Source organism: Bos indicus x Bos taurus, chromosome 28, assembly GCF_003369695.1.
Source record: "Bos indicus x Bos taurus breed Angus x Brahman F1 hybrid chromosome 28, Bos_hybrid_MaternalHap_v2.0, whole genome shotgun sequence".
In the NCBI taxonomy this organism is placed as follows: Eukaryota; Metazoa; Chordata; class Mammalia; order Artiodactyla; family Bovidae; genus Bos; species Bos indicus x Bos taurus.
This window is the reverse complement of record NC_040103.1, coordinates 6,056,927-6,082,801: the sequence shown is the minus strand read 5'-3', so window position 1 is coordinate 6,082,801 and position 25,875 is coordinate 6,056,927. Positions and strand designations below refer to the sequence as shown.

At 41.6% G+C, this 25,875-nt stretch overlaps 1 protein-coding gene across 2 annotated transcripts in view; it reads left to right on the top strand.

Annotated features, from left to right (window-relative positions):
• The window catches only part of PCNX2 (pecanex 2), a 338,376-nt gene that overhangs the window by 144,766 nt on the left and 167,735 nt on the right, over positions 1-25,875 (top strand). For both annotated transcript variants that reach the window (XM_027530589.1, XM_027530588.1), the window contains one exon: positions 22,307-22,448. In XM_027530589.1, coding sequence (XP_027386390.1) covers positions 22,307-22,448 — 142 coding nt within the window. The remainder of the gene's footprint in view (positions 1-22,306; positions 22,449-25,875) is intronic.

Genomic DNA, 25,875 nt, shown 5'->3' with positions numbered 1-25,875 from the left:
CTGAGAGTGTGCACAGCTGTGCAAATGCACTTAGTGCTGTGGAAATGTACCCTTAAATATGGTGATGTACGGATTACTTTATGTGTGTGTATTTGTTGTGTTAGTCACTCAGTTTTGTCCAACTTTTTGCAACCCCATGGACTGTAGCCGGCCAGTCTTCTCTATCCGTGGAATTCTCCAGGTGAGAATACTGGAGTGGGTTGCCATTCCCTTTTCTAGGGGATCATCCCGACCCAGGGATCAAACCCAGGTCTCCTGAATTGCAGGCAAATTCTTTACCATCTGAGCCACCAGGGAAGTGTGTATTTCACTGCAGTAGATAAAGGACAGCATGTGTACCTTGAAGTGTACATTAATGTTCCCGGAACAAGAAAGTTGAAGTGGAGTGAATTAGAAGTCTGTTTTATGAAAATGATTGGTTGTTATTATTGAGGAAAATTTCATTTATATCATTCAGACCTGAACGTTATACTGTTCCACTTTCAGCTTATGGGGGACCAAGAATAGCATCACTCAACTTGCCTTGTCATCTTCCACAAAACCAGAGGTGGGATGTAGCAGAGGCACCTTTGAATTTTGATCCATGAATCCTTGAAATTTTATTGAATTTGCAGTGCTCACCTAGAACTAGACCCACAGCCCGACCTGGACTTGACTGAGCAGTTTTCATGGCTGACTCTGGCCACCATTAAGTAACAGCCTGGTCATTACATTAAGTAATGACCCTAACAGTGTTTGAGCTTCTAAGTAAAAAAGTCAGAAATTTCCCTGTTAGGTCTCTCCAGGCTCTGATTGAACAGATGGCAGATGGATTGATTTATCCCCATTTTTCAGATATATTGGGCACGGTTTATAGCTATAGTTTGTAACTAACCCATGATGCTAGGTCTGCACAGAACCATCTAGCTCACTGTAATTTCTCCATTGTTAAATGAGTCATCTGGTCATCTCCACCTTCAGACAGGAGGGTATATGAGTAACACCAAGGTTTGCTGACTCAAACTCATAGTTTTCTGACTCAAGGTTTGCTGGACTCCGCCAGGTTTGTCATCAATAACTCCAGTAGACTAGTACTGAAATGATTTAGTGTTGTTTCGAAGACTCCTAAGAACTCAGGTACCACAGTCCCATATGTTTCCACTGCGGAAAGAATTTAGCAAAAGGCAAAGAGATAAGAAGTGGTTTATTAGAATAGGATGCTTGTGAGGGTTACAGGTGAGTACGCGAGAGGATGCCATGGCCAGAACTTACTGGGCTACAGTTTTAAAGTCAAAGGAAAAGTGGAGAGGGTAGAAGATCTTTGTTATTCTTGAGTAGATGCCATGCTTCCATCATCAGTTCCTCCCGCAGGTTGGGCAGGGGAGTTTTCTTGTCCCTACTAGGGACACAAATGATTGCTTTTTGTGTGTACAGAGAGCATGGCCTTTCTGAGCTCCCTGGGCAGGATGTGGGTCTCAGGCCTCCATTGTTTTATTGTTTGGGGGCAAGTCTCATGATTCTGCTGTGTGTTTTTGCTGCTGAGCAAGCCTGCTTGGTTTTGTGGTTAAGCAAACCTGCGTTCTTGAGTGATTGTTAATTTACAGGGGTCTCCCATATTTTTTTACTTACAATCCCCTAGTGAGATTAACCATTTAAGTACCCACTTCATCTCTTCACTCTTTTCCTATCAGTGTGACCAAAGTAAAAGGGCAGAGGGGAATTAATTTAAGAAGAAATAAAATAATCACTTATGATGCTGCCAGGAATAGAGACCATGTCTGAGTGGCTGCCAGCAGCTGCCTTAATTTGAAACAGTGACATCAGTAAAACGGGGTTTTGCTTAGAGGAGAGACATGGCCTAATGGACCTGCTGCCAGCATAGGGTTTAGAAGGCAGTGGAGGCAGTTCAGACTGTCCTGCCTTTGGGTGTTTATTATTCCCACTTACAGCACTAGTGGCTCGCCAAAGATCAAGCTGCATAATACAGTTTTTAAATGCTGTGTTCAATCTTGTGTGCTGCTGCTGCTACATAAATGCAAATTACTATCAGTAATATAAAAATTGAAGGAAGATGAGCTCAGAGTAGGTGCAGGTGATAATGGTCAGTTCACGTTACATCCACCTAGACAGAAAGTGAAGGAAGGTAGCAGCGTTGGTCACTCAGTCATGTCCAACTCTTTGCAACCCAATGGACTGTGTAGCTCACCAGGCTCCTGTCCATGGAATTCTCCAGACAAGAATACTGGAGTGGGTTGCCATTCCTTTCTCCAGGAGATCTTCCTGACCCAGGGATCAATCCCAGGTCTCCCTCATTGCAGGCAGATTCTTTACCGTCTGAGCAGTCCATCCAAACCAGTGCCTGCATGTGGGTCAGTCAAGCAACATAAAGAAAAGACGAGTTTCTTTAGGACTTCTGCAGTGTCAGGGTCGCATTTGCCTTTCGTTTCCTTAACTTATTATTGAAAGACTAGGTTTTGTTGACATTAGTGGAGTATTGTTTCGGCCTCAGTGGTAAGTAGTTGATGGGGATTTGAGGTCAGATGCTTTCAGTTGGGAAACTGCATATCTATATCTGTATCATCGTTTCTATGCCTGTACCTAGATACTTAAATGCCTTTGGGTTGAGGACAGAGAACTTGACAAGAGAGAGAAAAATAAGACAGATCAGTGTAGACTCCTCTTGTTGTGGCAGTTCAGAGTGTGCAATTCAACACTGAAAGATAAGAGTGAGCTGTGGAAAACTTGGAATTTGTGTGTGTGTGTGATTGTTTTTTACCCCTGAATCTAAAAGAACCCAGCCTAGGTTGGAATCATTTAGATATTTTAAATCTGAATGATCTTTTCAAGACAAAGTTCAAGAGCGAGAAAGGAGAGTGTGTTTGTATGCTGATGTCCCCTCTTGAAGGACTGAGTGGGTGGGCAGCTCTGAGCCTCTGCCCTTTACGATAGGCGGGAGACATTCCCCTTGGTACCATGGGCTTCAACAGAGACTTGGTGGATATGCCTCACTTGCCTACATTAGCTGTTTATAATCTACCTGAAATCCAGCCAAGAGTAATAGATTTAACATGTCAGGCTCGTAATGAAAAACAGATTGCATTTCAAAATTGTGTGTTAGAAGGAAAATCCAAATACTTAAAATGTGTTAGTATGAAAGTATTAAAGACCATTTACCTATTTTGATATCATCCACAGCCTGTTTTCTCACTTCCTCCTCTTGGCTGCCTTTCTGCCTTTTAGGTATTTCATTCTTTATTCCTTCTACTAGCCAGAAAACATGCATAGGAAATTCAAGCTGATCACATACCTTTAATGTGAGAATGTGTCAAATCTTCTTTCTCATATGATCACAGAATGTTTTGGAAAAGCAGAGCAGGGCTGGTAGTACTGTGATCCCTGGTCGTGCAGTAGACATAGCTAACAGAGAACAGTCCTAAAACGGGCCAGTGGCAGACTTTACCACTCAGCTGGAATTGGCATGTGAGACAAGGCCTGAGTGTTGTGTATGTCTTGACGTCTATGTAATACTATGCCACCACTTTACTGGGAGGAAACTGACACCCAGAGATGTCAAGGGACGTTGACCCAGGTCCCACTAAGTTTGTGGCCGGTGAATGATCAGAACCCAGGTGATCTCACTCCCTCTGGTCATATACTATTTCTGCAACCTATATTGCTCTTACTGCACTGGGAAGATGGTGTGCCAAAAAACACACAAAAAAGCAAATAACAACAAAACCAACAACCAGTAGAAGGCTCAGACCCTGAGTGAGCAGGTTATAGTTAACTTCATGTCCATTGGTTGTATGCGTGCTCAGTCGTGTCTGACTCTGTCTTTGTGACCTATGAACTGTAGCCTGCCAGGCTTCTCTGTCCATGGAATTTTTCCAGGCAAGAATACTGCAGTGAGTTGCCATTTCCTTCTTCAAGGGATTTTCCTGACCCAGAGATCAAACCTGGGTCTCTTACATCTCTTGCATTGGCAGACAGGTTCTTTACCACTGAGCTATCCGGGAAGCCCAACTGGCATGCCCATTGGTTAAGCTGTTCTAACTGGTTGGTTCTGTGTATTAAATGGAAATAAATGAGATTTTAAAATTAAATGTTGGATTAGGATCTGGAGCATGGTAGGTATTTAATAATATTGATGGAATGAATGAATGACTGATTGGTGCTTTGTAAATTCACTGAAGGAAGAGTTCCCCACAGACAGAAAAAGCCCAGAAGTAAAGGCTTGTTTGAAGGACTCTAGTCTATGTGTATGGAGAAGGCAATGGCACCCCACTCCAGTACTCTTGCCTGGAAAATCCCATGGATGGAGGAGCCTGGTGGGCTGCAGTCCATGGGGTCGCTAAGAGTTGGACACGACTGAGCGACTTCACTTTCACTTTCCACTTTCATGCATTGGAGAAGGAAATGGCAACCCACTCCAGTGTTCTTGCCTGGAGAATCCCAGGTACATGGGAGCCTGGTGGGTTGCCGTCTATGGGGTCGCACAGAGTCGGACATGACTGAAGCGACTTAGCAGCAGCAGCAGCAGTCTATGTGTATAATAAGATGCATACATAGAGACTCATCCCACAGCAAAATATGGTTGCAGGAAAAGCTTAAGCTGTAATTTTTGGATGCATTAGAATAAATGGATGAAAGGTATAGAAATCATTAAAATATCAATTGAAAAATCTCATTTGCATTTTAATTTAACCAAATTCACTATTATAAAGCTAATTCACAATTGAGTCCTCAGTTTGTAATCCTTAAATGAGATTTACTGTGCATTTTAACAAATCTTGCCTGTTGATTTGCAGATAGACTGGTTTCTCCATGTGAAAGACTCGGTTCTGACGGATGCTGCTTTTTCTAATGTGTTTTTCATTTATAATTCCCTGGTGGCTCAGCTGGTAAAGAATCTACCTGCAGTGCCAGAGACCTAGGTTTGATCCCTATCAATCCCTGGGTTGGAAAGATCCCCTGGAGAAAGGAATGGCTGCCCACTCCAGGATTATGGCCCGGAGAATTCCATGGACTATCCATGGGGTCACAAAGAGTCAGACATGACCGAGTGACTTTCACTTCACTAATACATACTGTTAAAAGCCAAACAGGACAAGTTGTGATGAAAAGCAGCCGTCCCTGGTCAACTTTTTCCTGTATGATTCGTCCTTACTTTTGACTCTAGGTCTTTCTTCTGGTATTTACCATAATTCTTCCAAATAATGTGCATGTTCTCATCTTTGTTAATATTTCAGATTTGCCTGTCTACTGACTTTCTGTTACGAATAATAAAGATCTCTCTCTTCTCTTTCCTTATGTATGAACATTTTCCCCTACTCCTTCCTCCTAATATGATTTTTGTTGAACATATATTCAGTTTTTTCCTAATCATATATGTGTATGTCATATAGCAAGTCTGATTGTTCATGTCTAGTTCGGTAGTGTACCATGCTTGCATTTCCTTTCTTGTTTAGATTTCTGTTTTTGCATCTCCTAGCCTTTCCAATTTCTGTTCTGTTTTTGTGTGTCCTGCCTTTCCAATAACTATGTAAAATATCTCTTGACTTAATTTTCCACACAGGCACACTTGAAAAATACTCTTTTACTTCCATCCTTTCCCAGACTCTCTCTGGAACCTGTTTCAATTGTTCCTTGTTTATTCCCTTTGAATGAAACACATCCTCTGGCTACTTCAGGGGAAGGGTGCATGGTAGGGAAATGTTTTGAGACTTCATCTATCTCAAAATGTTTTCATTCTACTTTGCACTTAACAGAGAGCTTGGAGTGTGTAGCTTGTGAGGGGTAAGCACTTCTTTCAGAATCCTAAGCTAATGTCCCATTGTTTTCTATCCCCTGTTGCTGCTGGTGAAAAGTCTGATGTCTTCCCGGCTCCTGGTCCTTTATATGTGACCAGATGTTACCATGCAGGAAGCTTTTGGAAAGTTTAGGAGGGAATGAAACTGTCATGGCCCAGAGAACAGGCTCTGAACAAGGCAGGGCTCAGATCCTATCTCTGTCCCTATTAGTGGGGCTTAACTTTTGTGATTCATCTATGATGATGGGTTCCTACAACAAAGATTTATTGGGGGATGAAATGAATCGAGGCAATACATGTAAAGCATTTGGCAAGGTCCTTGTGCGGCAGACTGCACTCAGTAAGCACATCCTGCTGCTCCTCTTCTCCAGGCTTCTGCATTCAGTTATTTTACACCTTGTTTTGTGCCTCATTTCACCCACTGTGCTATAAGTTGGCGACCCTTTATGATCTGGATAGACATGTTGTGAAATTTTTGCCGGCAGGTGATAGTACTGCTAAAATGACCTAGCTTACAGAATTTCCATGGGGATTAACTCCAACCAGATAAAATCTTTTGAAATGTATATAGCGCTAGAGGAAAGAATAAGGCATGTCTGATTTTACAACCTAAAGGCTGTACTGGGGTCTATGGGACGGTCTCATCTTCACGTGTGTGATGAGGAAACACTATGGTTCTGGAAAGGAGGATGTATCCTTACCCCCTTTGTCTCTCTATATAGAGAGATGCTAGCATCAAGAGATAGAGACCTAGGAAACCCTCCAATGCCTCTTTAATTCAGAATGACTCAGCTGAACCAGTGCCACCTGAGAAACAGTCTCATTTGCTACGGTGCTTCTGAAAGAGTGTTACAAATGCCACAGAAGTGGCTAGGGCTGATGTGTCAGAAAATCACCTGCCAGCTGGCAGCCTGCCTTATGTATTGCCAATGTTCTTATTATTTTCATGTACCTTCTCTTCCCTTCCTCTTCTTTCCCTTCTTGCCTGGCTCTGCTTCTTCTCCTCTCATCTTCTGGCCCATCTCCTCCCAGTCGACTGGGGAACTTACCTTCCTGTGTCAGTCTGCACAGGCTGGAGGGGGCTGCCGGGGACTGGCAGTGGAACCAGGCTTACACAGCAGCAGGAAGACAGACAGATGGAATCCAGTGTTCTTTGCTCACAGGGGAGCGAGGCAGAGGGAGTCTTAGAGAAGCACAGGCCAACCCCAGGCAGCATTAAGAGAGAAAGGGTTTGGGGACAGAGTTCAGCCGTCAGCTGCCAACCTCAGACTCCCACTCTCTCTCCAGCAAGCCATGGAATTTTTATCAGGTGCCCCCTGGGGTTCTCCTAGACTGCTGATAAATTTAAAACAATGCAGAAGTAAAATAATTGGGGAAAGATTAAAAAAAAAACACTAACATTGAAAATTAGCCAGTCTTTTTGTTTGGCTGCTCCATGAGGCATGTGGGATCTTAGTTCCCTGACCAAGGATCGAACCCATGCCCCTGGCATGGAAGTGTGAAGTCTTAACCAGTGGACCACCAGGGAAGTCCCTGTAAGCCTTACTGTGCTGGATTTGATGTATGCAGGCCAGCACTGCAGCAGCTTTGAGCTCTCTGGGCCGAGCGTGCATGGCAAGGCAGGCCTGAGAGAAGGAGGAACGATGCCCGTTCCCAGCTAGAGTAGGTGAGGCCCCTGTGATGGGGGCTGACTCAGGCTCCCTGCCATGCATCTGTTGGGATCTTATCTAAAATCACGTAACCCTCACAGTGCTTTATGATATGATAATTGACGTAGATGCCCGTGGAAAAATAGAATTACGGTTTTAAAATAATCTTGTCATTGAAATAACATATACATCATACTTTACTTGAGGGGAGGAATCCTGATTGTGCAAGTTTGTCGTTCATCAAGTGCCTGCTACGTACCAGGTGCTGTGCTGGGTGTCGATGATACAGAAATGGAAAAGAGCATAATCCTTGCTCTTGGCAAGATGGTTGTTCTCACGAGAAGTGTCTTCCTTCAGTGCCCATGGTGAGCACATCTGAAAGTTTCTCTTAACCCTTTTTTTTGTGAACATTTTGACCTAACCATCTTTATGTGAAAAATTGATAAATGATTCACTAGTATTTTTAGTTTAAATACTATGGATTAATATTAGTAGAGGACCTTTCTACCAAGAAGGGAGAGTACATTAGTTCCCGAGTCTCATAAGAATTTCTCCATCCCTTTGAGGAGATGTAAAGAATATATTTTTAATCCCCACTGAATTGATGAAAAAAAAAATTCAGTGGGATGGTTTTGGGGAAATGAGCTAAACATTTTAAAAAATTGAATTAGACTTTGTATCAAATGAAAATCCAGATGGATTAAAGATTTAAATTGTTTTAAAGAAAGAAAAGAACCAGAATAGCACTGCAAAAAATATAGGTCAAGTTATATAATCTTAGTTAGGGAAAGAGAAAAAGAATTTTTCAAACATGATTCCAAACTCAAAAATCACCAAAGAAACAACTGAAAAATTGTATTCCTTGAAATATATGAGCTTTATTATTGTGATTCCTGAACGTTCCCACCTTGTATTTCTCTAAGATGTTTACCATGATATTGAACCTGGTAATAGTTATTAAGCAGTTCAAACATATTTATGGACACTGTCACATGCCAAGGACCATGTGAATGCTGATGAAGCACTTGGGAGGGAGGCCAGCACGATCTCACCCCAGGACAAAAGAAAGGGGGAACACTTTGGCCAGGAGGAGATCCTGAACTCCTATGAGGCAGGCAGTGCCTCACCACGAAAGCCCCCGCTTCTCAACCTTTGTTCTCTTAAGTGTCTGCTTTTGTTATTTATGTCAATGATCTGTGATGTTGCCTGAATCGCCTGAGTGGCTTCTATGAACAGAGTACAGTGCTGAATGTCAAATATGAGGAAGAAAGACAGCCCTGGACCCCTGGCTGTGCTAAAGAGATGAACATTCATCACACAGATTAATATATTTATAAGGTGTTTAAAGTCCAGTGAAGGAAAAGTATAGGGGGCTAGGAGGGAGTTATAAAGGGATCTTAATTTAGATTTGAAGGGGAAAGAAAGGCTTCTTTGAGAAAGCGCAACTAATTAAAACCTGAAAGATAATGAGGGGGTTAGCCCTCAAAATGGGGGAGAAAAAGCCACAGGCTCACTTTGAATTGGCGTATTTGGGAATGGGAAGGTCGTGAGGACCTTGGGTTTATCTGAAACAGAATTTTAGGCTCTGAGTGATGGGGTGGTGTGATTTGCTTTACATTTAAGAATAATGATTCAATTCCTGCTACTGATTTGGGTAGCTAAACCTGTTTTTTAAGAGAATAAACCTTGACATGTATACATTTCAGTGGTAAGGACTTGGCCCAGCAAGAAAGATGAGAGTGAGAAATGCTCATAGGAAAAGCAGTTGCTTATAATAAGGGGGCACCACCAGCTTGGATGCAGTGAATCTATTTCACAGGGCCTCTCTGCCTTACATGCCTTGGTGTGACCAGGCGAGTTGAACCCGAGGTGCACCCCTATAAATATGTCGCTACAAAGCAGGAAGCCTCATGATCGTGAAGCTTGTCAGTCATAATTCAAGATTTGAATTGGAACAAATTGTCTTCCTTTTATCTTAAAGATAAAAATATCCTGAGGATTTTTTTTATTAACTTTTAATTATTAAGAGGCTCTAGTTTTAGTAACATAAACATCTAAATAAAACACAACCTGAAAAGCATTCAGTCAAGATAAATTACATGTAAATTTGTAAGTGGTGGAGTTAGTTTGCATTCTTTTTCTCAAGGGCCTAATATTTCAGGGAAAAGGGAAATAATAATGTTAAAAAAATATCTTTTTATAGTCTCTTTGCGTATTTGGAACATTACAGAAAGACAGTTATAAACTATCATTGCAAAGATTTTCTTTTTAACTTGACTTTGTGTGAATACTGAGACAATCTGGGGACTTAAACGTATTTATCATGTTACTGCCTTTGTAAGCTTTTCGTCCTGTTAGTTTTTCATGGCCACTCTCATGATGAAGGATTAACTTTAATCTTTCAGAATTCAGAATTCTGGATTGCACTTGTGTTTTAACTTTCTCCTACATTATTATTCATGTTTATATTTGCTTCCCTTCTACTTCCAAATAGAAACATCCAGTACATTTACCTGTTAAACATTTTCTACAATCTAGAGATTGTAGCCTTTCACTGGAATAATTGAACTTGGTAGAAGGATTCTAGAGATATATAAGAATGAGCATGAAATTGATTTGCCTTCAGTTCAGTTTCAATGTGCAGTAGTAGCAGAACTTGAAGTCAGGAGTAGGGCATTGGTGACCTCTGGGATTCGCTATCCACTGTGTCCTTCCTAGATATTTATTTGAACTCCCTTTCCACATCCTTTTCCATTCCCACTTTGACTAGATGTTATGCAGAATACCAACCGTGGAACCCCTGCCCTGGGGCGAATCATCACCTAAAGTGTTTTCCTCTTTACATGTAGTCTGTATACCCACGCTTGCTGGTGTATGCAGACAGTGTAAAATGTGTTCACAGTCCCTGCAACTAGAGATTCAGAATTAATCAGTGGGAGGCACGTGGGGCTTCTGTATCACATTGAGATGTCAGCTGTTGTCCCTTTCAATTCCCTGGCAGCACCTCAGGTAGTAAGCTAGAGCTGAATTATGCAGTGCAACCAGTCTTTTTTTTTTTTCATTCCAGGGGTGCTATTAAATAGTAAAGGTTTTTGCAACTTATGAATGAATTGATTTCTACTCCTCTTGAAGTTTTTTTTATCCTTCAGAAGTCCAGCAGACAACTGTTTTGCAGCTATCATCTTGCTTCTAAGTAGAAACCCAGTTATTAAAGACCCAAGGCCTTACCTGTTCATATGTGTTATTTTGGCCATATTGAATGCTAGTCCTACAAGCTTGCTGTTCTAAAGGCAGACAGCAGACTAGTGCTTACAAGCCAAGACTTTTACAGCCTGACTCTCTTAGCTACATGCCTTACAGTCTTGTCTTTGATGTAGTTTCACACATATGCACAGAGGGTTAATATCTTACTAAATAAGTACTTCTGCTCTCAAATATTTGGAAAGATATGGATGATGAATTCGGAGCTTATTAGTGATTTCTATATTATTTGATATTCATTGCTTTGTGTGTTTCTGGAATGGATAAACTGAAATTTATGGCAAACCCATATTTGTTATCATTATCTGCAGTAAATCTTTGCACACTGCAATGGGATTGTCTGCCTACACTCAATCAGCTTTATGCCCACTTACTGGAATATATCATCTACTGAAATTAAATATGACAAGCATTTGAAAATCTGGATCATACTCCCCTATCCACATGGCACCCAGGTCACTCTTGGGTGATGAATCACTGAAACATTTCTTTTAATTCAGATATTTTTCTACCTGCACTGCAGGATGAGATTGGCTTATATTTCTCTTAATTTACATATTTTTACAGGAATCTAACTAAGGTTATCATGTTTCTCTGAGTTGGTGACAAATGTTGATAGAACTCTGTAAATGTATTTTTATAAGCAAGCTGAATTGCATTTGATGTGATGGCCTCAATCTGACATTGTTGATGTTTTATAAATTGAGCAATCAGAAAAAATAATTTTGTATAGAAGGAAACCTAGCTCTAATTGATTATACTTTATGAGAGATTAAAATAGGAAATGTTGTTTAATATGTTATTGTTAGACAGCTTTTTGCTTTTGTAATCAAAAAAGCAATTCCAAGAGGCTGCTTTAAAAAAAAACAAAACCCTCTTTTCATTTTAAATATTCAGAGTTGCCCCCAACCACCAAAATAAGATGATAACTGAACATTTATTGAACCTTAACTCAAGGCCAGGCATTATGCTAGGTGCTTGAAATGCTGAACTGATTAAGACATAGCGCCTACTCTTGACAAACTCACAGTCCAATGGGAAGATTAGTATATTTAAATGAATATTTACTCTGGTGTGACAGGTACTATAATTGTAAAATTCACAGTGTATGGTAATGGCTCCAAGAAATGACACATCTTGCTTCAAAACCAAAGCTAATTTACAGAGTGTGAGCAGAAAGTGGGGTGCATGGCTTATAAAGAATTTTAAAATAGTAACAAATCCAATTAAAAGTTGGACTGTGTTTTGCTGTCATTATGCTGACAATTCTAAGCAGTGTTAGTGATAAAGCCTCTTCCTACTGGGATGGACTTCAAATGCCCTGCCCTTGGCCACCACTGGTGGTGACTGTACTGGGAGTGGTGAGGGGTTGAGGAGAGGGCCAAGAAAAGCTCCAGATGGCAAGGTGACATATTTTGTAAAAAGATGAGGAATTTCTCAAGTAGGAAATTCGGAAGGATATTCCAAGAAGGCACCAAGCACATATATAAAGACATATAAAACAGCATGCTTGACTGCAGTTCGGGGGAAATAGCAGTCATTTTCAATAGATACTGATGACCCATTCAATATCCATATGGGAAAAATATCAGTCTCAACCACCATCTTGTAAGATAATGTATTATACACAATAACCAGTTCTAAATAGCATGCAGATATAAATGTAAAATTTAAAACAATTATAGTTTTAGAGGAAAGTAGAAGGTGGTCACGGCCTTTGTCTTTTGAACGGGACACAAAAATCTTTAAAAGGAAAAATAGATGAGAACTTGGAACATATTAAAACTAAGTATTTCTCTTTTAAAGAGATATTATTAGGAGAGTTAAAAAGCATCTCACAAAATGGGAAAAGATTTTTCCCATTGCTTATATGTGAGTAAAACTTGATGCTTAGGATGTATGCAGAACTCTTAAAATTATGAAGGAAAGACATATAATCCAGTAGGAAAAAGAACCAGGCAATGGCCATGAAGAACTGCTTCAGCACAGTGTATATCCAAATGGTCAGTGAGCACATGAAAAGGCACTCAGCTGTGTTAGTCATTAAGAAAATGTGAAATAAAACCATAACATGATACCACTATACACCCACCAGTGCAGCTAGAATGAAGGAGGAGAAAATGTTCTGGCAAGGATGTGGAGCAAGTGGAAGGGAAGCTTTGTATTGTTTGCGGGTGCATAAGTTATCTCAGTACCATTGGAAAGTCAGCAACACCTCCTGGAGCTTTCTATGTGCACACTTAATAACCTAGGGATTCCGTGCCTAGACACATACTCCACAGAAATGTCCCATGTTTATCAAAAGATATGTAAAAAAATGTTCATAGCAGCACTCTTCACAATAGGTACTGGAAACTAACCAAAAGCCCATGAACAATACCTTGGAGAAAAGCTATATGTTCGTTAAGTAGATGACTCTATGGCAGTGAGAATGAACAAATGACAACCACACTCAAAAAAGTGGAGGCGTCTCACAACCCTGCTGAGCAAAAGTCGCATAAGAGTAGTAGGCAAAATAAGCACTGCTGTTCAGGGATTAGGCGGTGGTTACCTTGTGGGGTGGTGACTGTAGGCAGGCATGGGGTGCTTTGAGGCTGTTTCTTAAGCCAAGTACTAGGAACACAGCTCTGTGCGGGTGTGTTTTATGCATGTTTCTGTGTTTAAAAGAGATAAATGAAAAGGTTTTTTAAAAAATCCAGCATTGATAATCCAGGGAGTCAGTTCAGTATAGGATGTAAGTGGAAAATTGATAGAAGGTGAATCCATAGAGTTACATAGCAGCATATTATGAAATGCCTATATGCCATATTAAGGTACTTGGGGTGTATGGATAGACACAGTGGAGAACAATGAAGACTATGAAATATACAGTGGCTAAATGTACATTTCAAAGAGTTCTTTTATGGCAACAGGACAGAAAAACAGATGGTATGTAAAGAAACTGGAGCCCAGGAGATCATCCATTCATTTACTCAACACATATTATTGAAGGATTACTGTGTCAACATGGGGAATATGGTAGTGAACAAGACAAAGTCCTTGCCCTTGTGGAGCTTACCCTGTAGTGGAGAAAGCAGAAAACAAATAACACACAAATAAAGACACAAACAAAGTATCAAATTGAGCCGTTTTATAAAGAAAAGTTCATTAGACTAAAAAAATTGTGACACAAGGAGGCCGTTTTAGATATGGTAGTAAGAAAGGGACCTACTGAGGATGCGATTCTTGAGCAGACTTCAAAAGGACGAGTGAGTGAGTTATAAAAATATCTGAAGAGGAGAGTCCTAGGCAGAATGGACAGCAGATGCAAAACTTCTGAAAGAGAACAAGCTTGGTGTATGTAATATTCAAGGAGAATCACCAAGGATGAGAATGCATAATGGAGAAAGTGATTGGAAATAAGATCAAAAAGGTAACAAAGTGCCAGATTATAAGGGTCTTCTAAAACATGGTAAGGACATTGGATGTTCTGTTAGTCAAAAGATAGGAGGAGGCTAAATATCATGGCTGCTGCTGCTAAGTCGCTTCAGTCATGTCTGACTCTGTGCGACCCCATAGAGGGCAGCCCACCAGGCTCCCCCATCCCTGGGATTCTCCAGGCAAGAACACTGGAGTGGGTTGCCATTTCCTTCTCCAAAATATCATGGCAGATGCCTCCAAATCTTGATGGGTTAGCAAAATAAAAGCATATATTTTGTTCATGCAAAGTCCAATGGGATGTGATCAAAAGGTTTTTCCTAGTCATTGTCCCTATCATAGTGGAGGGTCATGATCACTTAGGTATGATATTTCTTCAATATTTGGAAGCCTCATCTTATGGTTTCAGGGTTACTCTAGAATGTTAACATTCTTGTGCCGGCAGATAGAAGGAAGAAGACACATGTAGGATCATGCACCTAGTACCTAGCCAGTTGATTTGGAAATGACACACTTCTGCTCTCATTTTTTTTTGGCAAGAATGAGCCACATGATCCTCTCATATGCAAGGAATAACCAGGAAATGGGATCCCCAGCTTGGCAGCCACTTACCAGCATCAGTTCCATGAAAAAGGGGAGTGTGAATTTTTGGGGATTAACTAAATAAAATTTGACACAGGATTTTTATCATAATTAGGATGAAAAGCCATGCGAGAGAGATGCTGCTGCTGCTAAGTCACTTCAGTTGTGTCTGACTCTGTGCAACCCCATAGACGGCAGCCCACCAGGCCTCCTCTGTCCACAGGGTTCTCTAGGCAAGAATACTTGGAGTGGGTTGAATAGGGTATTAACAATGTCTTAAAAATTCCTCTGGCTGCTGATTGGATTATAAATTGTGGGTCTGGGAACATTGAAAGAAGCAAGGAGTCCAGTTTTAAGGAAGTAGGTGAGAAATAATGACGACTCGGTGTGATGGTAGCACAAGAGGATAAATATGGTTAAATTTGGGATAGATTTTGAAGATAGAGCCAGTAAGATTTGCTTATGGGTTGGAGGTGTAAGATCCAACCCAGAAGAGACGAAGGAAAGGATTTTGGCCTGAGAGACTAGGTGATGGGGGAGTACATTTAATGAACTGTTGTCCAGATGGCATCTTGCTTCTCAAATGTCATCTTCTTAATTGTGTCTCTCATGCCACTCTATTTTACATTGTTGTCCCTGTGAATTCTTTCATTCGTTACCCATCCTTTATTATATACTGTATAGTTTACATATTCATTATGTTTTGTATTGTCCATACTAGAATGTAAGTTCCATCAGGGCAGAGATTTTGTAATGTTTGGGATGCTGATTATGCCATAGATTATGCAACTCTGGCAGAGTTGTCTGTCTCATTTATGGAATGAATGAATGGTGGACACGGGAGGAGTAGGTTTAGGTGAGAGCATGAAATGAAGACCTTTGCTGAGATGCTTATTAGACATTCCAAATATGTTTAAAAGATAGTTGGATACACTGGTTTGAAGCCCAGAAAAGAGGCCCATGCATGGAGATATATTTTTAGTAGTCAACAACATATTGACAATAGATGTTTAAGGCCATGGAACTGGATAAGATCATGTAGGGAATTACTAGAAGTATGGGGTAATAAACTGGATCAGATACTGCTGAGAGGTTGAATAAGATGAGGACTGAGGCTGGCCATTGGATAGCAATGTGAGGTCCTTAAAAAAGAAATTTCATGACTCAGTTGGAATGAGACTCTGACTGGAGTGAACTCAGAAGACAGAAGGAGTTATGTTGTGGAGAAAATGAGTGTAATCAGAAAAAGTTTTTTTCAGAAATTATTACAAAGAGGTGCAAAGAAATAGGGCAGTATCTGGAAAATATCCAGCATCTGGAAGGAAAATGGTCAAGGGAGGGTATCTTTTTTTAGGACTAAAGATATTACAGTGTGCTTTTATTTTGATGAGGATGATTCAATACAGAGAGAATAAGAAGGAGAACAGTCCTGCACAGAGAAAGGTCCTTATGTAGGTAAGGGGTAATGGCATCCAGTGCACACAAATGATGGGGTTAGGAAAGAGAGAGTTCATTTTGATAAAAAACAGTTACAGTTTTGTTTAAGGCTAAGAGATTGCATATCTGAACAGTGAAACTAGGAAGGAGGAGATAGGTAAGAAGCACGTAGACTCAACATAGTCTAGTCCTGTGTAGAAGAAGAACTAGAACAGTGATTCTCAAACCCGAACACATATCAGAATCTCTTGCAGGGTTTGTGAAACGTGGATTACTGGACCCAGCCCATAGGTTTCTGACTCAGCTGGTCCAGGACTGCATCTGAGAATCTGCATTTTTAACAAGCTTCCTGAGGATGCTGCTGCTGCTGGTACCTGTTTCTCAGTACCGTGTGGGGTGTGGAGACCAGCAGCATCCCCCAGAAGTCTGTTAGACATGCAGGGTGTCCGGCTCCACTCTGGACCTATTGGATCAGATTGTGCCTTTTAACAAGTAGTTTATTTGCATGCCCAAGTTTGAGAATCGCCGTCCTAGGGCAATATTTTTCAGCCTTGTCCTCAAGTGATTCCAACATGCAACCATGATTGAGAACAACCGAGTCGGGGTGACTCCACAGTATATTGCCTGCATGACTAAGCAAATGCATGTCTCATTAAATAAGATAAAGAGTTCATGAGGAGGAGCAGGGGTGCGGAGGCTGACTGAGTTCATATTGTATTTGAAGAGTTTTTTCAGGACATCAGATGAAGCTATTCAGTTGAGTGTCTAGATCTAGGAAACACCAAAAGAGAGATGGAAAACTGAGTTACAGACCTGAGTGTCATCAGTGTTATGGAAGTAATAATTAACATTAGGGATGTTGAGGCAATCAGCCCAAGAAAATGAGAAAAATGGCAAAGAAGTCCAAGGAAGACAATTGACCAAGGGAGAAGAAGAGGCCCCTGCAAAGAAAGTGGGAACAGTAGAAAAGTTTGAGTGCAAGCAGGAGTTGGGCTTCCCTGGTGACTCAGTGTAAAGAATCCGCCTGCATGGGTTCGATCCTTGGATGGGGAAGATCCCCTAGAGAAGGAAATGGCAACCAGCTCCAGTATTCTTGCCTGGGAAATCCCATGGACAGAGGAGCCTGGAAGACCATAGTCCATGGAGTTGCCAAAGAGTCGGACACGACTTAGTGACTAAACAACAACAACAGGAATTGGCAAGGCAGAGAAGCCAAGGTGAGGGTTGTAGAAAGAAGGAAAAATCAATGATATTTTATATCTCAGAAAATTTTAACTCCAGTAAGATAGACTGAGAAGCATCAGTTATCCATCTTTTGGGAGCTCACAAATGGCCTTGCCATTGGCAGTTCTGGCAAAGGTTCTGGGCAAACCCCTAGTGCAAAAGTTTCACCAGGAAACAGGAGACAAGGAACTGGGATTGTCAGACACTGCCAACTTTTCCAAAAAGCTTGACTGTGCCAAAAAGGACAGAGTGATGAGCCACTAGAAGGAGATGCTGGTGAAGGCAAGTTTTCAACTTGGCCAAGACCAGAATCTTGCCACTGGCCATTGGGAAAGAGCCATTGGTTAGTAAGAGGGAACCAAGGTGTCAGGAATCATGGGGTCCAGGGCGTCTGTGGGGTTACCCTTAGGAGGAGCAAGAAGGTGGGTGTGAATACAGATAAATTTGTAGTTGAAGGGTTTGGATGTGGGGGAATTTATTCCTAATAGCTTCCATTTTCTATAGGAAGTAGGGGTCAAAGTCATTTGCTTGGAAACAGTTGGGGATTTATTATTCTTATTTTTCATGTATACTTTCACAAAAGACAAAAACCTTTTTATCTACATGTAAAATATATAATATACCTGTGTGTGTGTGTTAGTCGCTGAGTTGTGTCTGACATTTTGTGACCCCATGGACTGTAGCTCACCAGGCTCCTCTGTCCATGGGATTCTCCAGGCAAGAATACTGGAGTAGATAGCCATTTCCTTCTCCAGGGACTCTTCCCCACCCAGGGATCGAACCCAGATCTCCTGCATTGCAGGCAGATGTTTTATTGTCTTTAGCTACTGCTACTGCTACTGCTGCTGCTGCTGCTAAGTCACTTCAGTCGTGTCCGACTCTGTGTGATCCCATAGACGGCAGCCCACCAGCCTCCCCCGTCCCTGGGATTCTCCAGGCAAGAACACTGGAGTGGGTTGCCATTTCCTTCTCCAATGCAGGAAAGTGAAAAAATAAAGTGAAGCTGCTCAGTTGTATCCGACTCCTAGCGATCCCATGGACTGCAGCCTACCAGGCTCCTCCATCCATGGGATTTCCAGGCAAGAGTACTGGAGTGGGGTGCCATTGCCTTCTCCGGTCTTTAGCTACTAGGGAAGCCAATTATATATCATAAACTTCATTACTTAAAAATTAACCCATTTCCATACCCTGACCAGAAAACATCACTCATTGACCATTAAGAATATTCAAAGTTGAATTCTTTCCCAATATCCTTATTTTTGAACTATTTTTCCTTTAACACTTCCTCCCTGTTTCATTTATAACTAAAATTTGCCCCTAATTTGATAATTTCTCATTGTATCTCTCTTCTGCTTGTTAAGCTGGCCACTGGGGTGTTTATTCTTGCTGGTTCCCGTGCGATAAAATGTTTACTCTGTAAATTCTCACCATGCCCATGTCATTCAAATTAATTATTTTCAAGCAAGATTTCTGAATGCCAAACCTCTTCTCATAACCTCAATCACGTGAAGGTAGTCTTTGTGTTTTTGAGTTATAAATGTATATATTCTTATATAGAATTTAAACCACATAAAAGGAAGAAGTATAATGCTGCTGCTGCTGCTAAGTCGCTTCAGTCGTGTCCGACTCTGTGCGACCCCATGGACGGCAGCCCACCAGGCTGCCCCATCCCTGGGATTCTCCAGGCAAGAACATAGGACCCTTCCCAATTGTGTGCACATGTGTGTGTGTATTGCTTTCTGTGCCCGTCACATAAAGTCCCAGTGAAGTCAGGTGGGAATGCTAATTTGTCTCTAGTCCTGGATGAGAAACCTTGGTTTCTTATGGAGGGAATGGCTCATTTTATGTCCCTGCTATGTCACTCTGTACAGTATGTGTCTGCTGTTTCTCTTTGATGAATTGATCCTTGTGTCATCCAAACAGCATAAAACCTACCAGGCTCTGTTGGTTTTTCATTATAAACTATTGGGGTATAAGTTTTTTAACTTATACATTGTTGAAGGTGGATATGATTCCAGAAGTTTGATGGGGTCCCCTTCCCTCTTGACAGATATAGGCTTTGAGTCCTGCCATGTCTGGCCCATTTGCCCAGCTCTAATGGTGGGCTGGGGTCTACCTCAGCCTCCCAGTTACCAGCAGACAGAGATCTGCGAGGTGGGGTGGTGAGGTGGGCCCACCTGAGGATCTAAACCTACTGTGCACTCCCCATGGAGAAGGAAAGCCGAGGAGGGCAGGGGTGCAGTGTTTCCCTATCCCCAATACTATGACCCAAGGAGGTTTGTGCTCTGACCAATTGGACCATCCACTTTTCCCCATAGAGAGAAGTGGGAAGAGATGGGTAAGAGGTACTGCATTTACCCCATCATGGGCAGGAGAGCTGACTTCTTCACTGTGAGTAGTAGGAAGGATGAACAGAACATACAAAACTGAGGCTTAGAAAGATGAAGGCAACTGTTCGTGACCACACACTAGTGGTTGGTAGAGTCTGAATGCAAATCCAAATTCAGTTCAGTTCCGTTCAGTCGCTCAGTCATATCTGACTCTGCAACCCCATGAACCGCAGCACGCCAGGCCTCCCTGTCCATCACCAACTCCCGGAGTCCACCCAAACCCATGTCCATCAAGTCGATGATACCATCCAACCATCTCATCCTCTGTTGTCCCCTTCTCCTCCTGCCCTCAGTCTTTCCCAGAACCAGGGTCTTTTCCAATGAGTCAACTCTTCACATCAGGTGGCCAAAGTATTGGAGTTTCAACTTCAACATCAGTCCTTCCAATGAACACCCAGGACTGATCTCCTTCAATATGGACTGGTTGGATCTCCTTGCAGTCTAAGGGACTCACAAGTCTTCTCCAACACCACAGTTCAAAAGCATCAATTCTTCTGCGCTCAGCTTTCTTTGTAGTCCAACTCTCACATCTGTACATGACCACTGGAAAAACCATAGCTTTGACTAGATGGACATTTGTTGGCAAAGTAATGTCTCTGCTTTTGAATATGCTATCTAGGTTGGTCATAACTTTCCAAGGAGTAAGCGTCTTTTAATTTCATGGCTACAGTCACCATCTGCAGTGATTTTGGACCCCCCAAAAATAAAGTCTGTCACTGTTTCCACTGTTTCCCCATCTATTTCCCATGAAGTGATGGGACCAGATGCCATGATCTTAGTTTTCTGAATGTTGAGCTTTAAGCCAACTTTTTCACTCTCCTCTTTCACTTTCATCAACAGGCTCTTTAGTTCTTCACTTTCTGCCATAAGGGTGGTGCCATCTGCATATCTGAGGTTATCAATATTTCTCCCAGCAATCTTGATTCCAGCTTGTGCTTCTTCCAGCCCAGCGTTTCTCATGATGTACTCTGCATATAAGTTAAATAATCAGGGTGACAATATACAGCCTTGACATACTCCTTTTCCTATTTGGAACCAGTCTGTTGTTCCATGTCCAGTTCTAACTGTTGCTGCCTGACCTGCATACAGGTTTCTCAAGAGGCAGATCAGGTGGTCTGGTATTCCCATCTCTTTCAGAATTTTCCACAGTTTATTGTGATCCACACAGTCAAAGGCTTTGGCATAGTCGATAAAGCAGAAATAGATGTTTTTCTGGAACTCTCTTGCTTTTTTGATGATCCAGCGGATGTTGGCAATTTGATCTCTGGTTCCTCTGCCTTTTCTAAAACCAGCTTGAACATCTGGAAGTTCATGGTTCACATATTGTTGAAGCCTGGCTTGGGGAATTTTAAACATTACTTTGCTAGCATGTGAGATGAGTGCAATTGTGCGGTAGTTTGAGCATTCTTTGGCATTACCTGTCTTTGGGATTGGAATGAAAACTGGCCTTTTTCAGTCCTGTGGCCACTGCGGAGTTTTCCAAATTTGCTGGCATATTGAGTGCAGCACTTTCACAGCATCATCTTTCAGGATTTGAAATAGCTCAACTGGAATTCCATCACTTCCACTAGCTTCCTAAGGCCCACTTGACTTCACATTCCAGGATGTCTGGCTCTAGGTCAGTGATCACACCATCGTGATTATCTGGGTAGTGAAGATCTTTTTTATATAGTTCTTCTGTGTATTCTTGCCACCTCTTCTTAATATCTTCTGCTTCTGTTGGGTCCTTAGCATTTCTGTCTTTTATTGAGCCCATCTTTGCATGAAATGTTCCCTTGGTATCTCTAATTTTCTTGAAGAGATCTCTAGTCTTTCCCATTCTGTTGTTTTCTTCTATTTCTTTGCATTGATTGCTGAGGAAAGCTTTCTTATCTCTCCTTGCTATTAGTTGGAATTCTGCATTCAAATGAGTATATCTTTTCTTTTCTCCTTTGCTTTTCACTTCTCTTCTTTTCACAGTTATTTGTAAACCCAGATTGGTGTAACTTAAAACTTTAGCCCTTGTGAAAATGAACCTTACTTCCGTGATACTTCCTTCATTGTGAAGGCTCACAGAAAAGTAATACATTCATAGTCACAGGAGATTAGGGATCAGCTTTCTGGTACATATATAGATGGCCAGGGATTTGCTTGTGGGTTTATAAATGAAAAAAGAGAGAGCCCAGAAATGAGCCCCAGACTCAGAACCAACTCTAAGCTTAAGAGAAGACAGGTCCATGAGATCATTCCCCAAGTCTCTATCCTTCACTTTCTAGCCTCACTCACTCTGAGATGCCTTGATGTGATATGACAGCTGATTTCATTGGTCCCAGTAATAACTAATTTGAAAAAATCAATTGACTTGAAAAATTAGGAAACTGGCCTATACTGTATATTATTATTTATGAATGATGTAGAAACAGAAAAAAGTGCCTGCTTAGAAAGAAAATTGGTCTATCATGTATCTAGAGTTCTGCAGCTTTTGAATGAAAGGAAGGGGAGTATCACTTATTATCACATGTACTTGAGAAAAATAATTTGATCGGTGGCTGTTCTCAGTGGTTTTGTGTTTCTTTCAGATGTTGCCCATTTAATGTGGTTTGAAAGACTCTATGTTTGGCTTCAATGTTTTGAAAAATACATCTTGTACCCAGCAATCATTTTGAATGCCCTCACAACGGATGCATTTTCAATAAGCAATTACCGGCGACTTGGTACCCAGTAAGTGGAGAAGTTTTTTCACACTATGATTTGAATCAACACGTTTTCAAAATCTAGTGCATTTTCTCTGAACAGGCTGCAGCAAGAGCCAGTTCTGTCTACTAATGATGGGCCAAGTAACAGTAAGCCATGGTGGCCTTTTACTCAAACTTGCTGTGGCTAGATGGTTATTGTAGAAAGACTGGGGTGCAAACAGAGTTAGATCTGCTTGAAGTGATCTTGGAAATAAATTGTCAATAGATTTGAAAATCATCCTGTGGAACAGTAGTCAGAAGCCTTAATGAGATGATGGCAGCACAGTGTGATCCCGGGGTTCCTGGAGTTCTGAAGATCATGCCTACAACTCTATGAATTGCCTCATGTCATTTCATTTAGCAAAGACTGTATCATTTTGTGCTTGAGGGAGGGGGAAATTAATCACTGTCACTGTTGTCTCTGCAGTGACAGAGATTTATCAGGAGAAGCCTTGTAATTAAAAGAAAAAATGGACCACAAAGAGACTTCATGTCATCAAGATGCTCATGTTTTTGCAAAATGTTTTATTTTAAAATGAACTCTGAATTTACAAATGAAAGTCTACTTGATAATTTATGGATGTGTTTTTCCTACAAAAGGTTGACATTTCTGCCAATGAGTCAATAGAGGAGGAGGATGTAAAAGAGATTCCTTCTCAGATTTGCTTCTGAGTCATGTTGCTTAAACATCACATGACCATGTCAACCATTATGTGTAATTTCAAGCAGGCGTACTCTTCCTTTAGGGGTGTGGGGTGAGAACAAATTAATCAGTATTTGTCAAAGATTAAGCAAACTCAGATAAAAGTCATGTTATTTCTTGGTTGGACCTTGAATAGATTCGTGGTCACTCAAAGCAGATGCTAAATGAAATGACCTTATAACCTTCCTGTCTGTATTAGACTCTGCTTTCCTTCTATACCAGACCTGGTTCGATCAGGCCAGGGCAAGAAGTCCATGTGTGTGTGCTAAGTCACTTCAATCATGTCAACTCTTTGCAATCCTATAGATTGTAGCCCTCCAGGCTCCACTGTCCATGGGATTCTCCAGGCAAGAATACTGGAGTGGGTTGTCATACCCTCCTCCAGGTGGTCTTCCTGACTCAGGGATAAAACCCATGTCTCTTATGTCTCCTGACTTGGCAGGTGGGTTCTTTACCACTAGTGCCGCCTGGGAAGCCCAAGAAGTCCATACCGTTTGGTATTTAAACTCCTAGACGTTGGATCCAGTGATGAAGGTTTAGTCTTACTAGACAGAGAAGGCAGCTGGTGCGACTGCAGACCTCTTTACAGTTTGGGTGGGGCCCGATGCGTGAGATAGCCCTACATCTAGAACATCCAGTGAGTTTCTAGTGGCATCTGTTTCCAGTGTGGGTCCATTTTGGCTGACCCCATGAAGACATTCTGGGACAAGGTAGATCCTCAGTTTCCAGAACAAGGATTCACAGTCAGAACCAAAGCAGCCACCCAAGTACCAGTGTTGCCCTGCAATAAATCGGCAAAGCATTTAACGTTCTCACTTCCCCACCTCAGGACTAGGACCTTGAGAGTCAAACCTGCCAGTTGAGGCCAAGCAGCTCTGGCTGTTGGTGGAGGATGGATATAAAGGTTAAGAATTACAAAGAGTCGAATAAACCCAATTCGTTGAGAGTCCAATTTTAAGTAATATTAATCTCTATTTTTTTCAAGACACTAAAGTTAGAAGTGGCACCTCTCCTATGTACCTGCAAATACTCTTAACTCCCAGACGATACGAACAGAATTCTTTTTCTCAGAGCCCAAAGTGATGACTCCTTTATATTCTCGAGGCATCCATCTGAAGACTTAAAAAACCTCTCTCAAGATTTCAAGTACCCCACTACACCACCTGTTCTCAAACAGGACAGCAGGAGGCCATGTGTCAGTATCTCCTAGAGACCTAGAGACCTGGGTAAGCCCAGCCCACACCCTACCCTCATTGAGAACCACAGTACCAGATAGTGAACTCCTCAATGGCAGGCACCATTTCTTAGTCAACTTGTAATAACAGGAAATGGTAGGAGGATGGATGGATGGATGGACAATTGAGTGGGCTGGTAAATGAGTGGGTGCTTCATGGGGTCTTGTTAGGCATCTGCCAGTGTGATTTAAAGGGATGCTTTGCCTTTGTCCCAGGCCATTGTTCACTGATTGCTACTTAAGCCTTTATAAAATCTTTAGCTAAGCCTACAACCATCTGTGAACCATTGGCTGTAACCATTACAGTTGCAATGTTAGAAAAGCCCTAAGCATCACTCCTTAAGCTCTCTCTTAGTCTTTACCAGTCGTCATTAATAAATATAAAATGGGCGCTGTCCACTTTAGTCATGGTCATGGAAAACACAGTTTAGCATTAACCCTCATCTAGATTTTTGCCTGAATAACCGAGAAAACCCACTCATCTCCTTTGAAAACCAGAATATCCCTAGCCTTGGGACACCTTATCTTTGGGTCCCCTCTCCCCAAGAACTTTGGCTGCGCCATTGGGATTCTGATATCCTGGGCTGTTGTCAACGGCAGACGGGCCTCAAGTCCTGTTTTCATACTGTAAGTTCATCATGGTCATTAGTTTCTACTGGAAAAGAAAGGGGTTATGGAGCAGTGCTCAGCCTCGCTGAAGGAATAGAGGTTGCTAAACACCTTCTCACTCTCCCCACATCTGCATGTAATCAGGACTAGTTTTTCTCAGAAGCCAAATCTAAGCCCACACAGTGCTTTGACCAGACCTCACTTAGGGACAGGGTAGAATCGATTGCAACACTAGGTCTGAAAGCGTATAAATTACTAGACTGAGGCCAAAGGCCAATGAAAATACTACCATTAGATCTTTTTGATGACAAAAATGACAATTTTGTACTTGATGGATGCCAAGACTTAGGAGACATGCTTTTAATGCCTGGATCCTGACGTATTAATGCTGATAAGGGTATAACTGAGTCACTGCTGTACAGCAGAAATTATCACCACATTGTAAATCAGCTATATGTTAATAAATTTTTTTTTAAAAAGGAAACCTAACTTTTAAGTGCAACTGTTCTCTGGAACATACTTCCACTTCTTTTTCTTTTGAGTTCCCAAATAGGATGTTCAAACTGGAGGGGAATCTGGTTAAAATGTGCAAGACTTTCTTTCAAAAGGACAGACCCCTCAAGGAGGTAGTGGTGTGCTCTTTCTGGCTGTTCTGAGCACTGATCAGTTACCTTCCCGTCTCAAGATGGGTAGATTGTTGACCTTGTTGTCTGCTAGAATTGTGCACACAGCACCTTCCCCCAAAATGGTTAGACAGGCAAATTCAGGAGTTTGGTCCTCACAGCAAAGTCCTGCTATTTCTTTGTGGGTCTGCCTCTGTCCTGCTTCTTAACTCAAAAGGTCTAGGTCGTGGGGGCCTGTGTCATG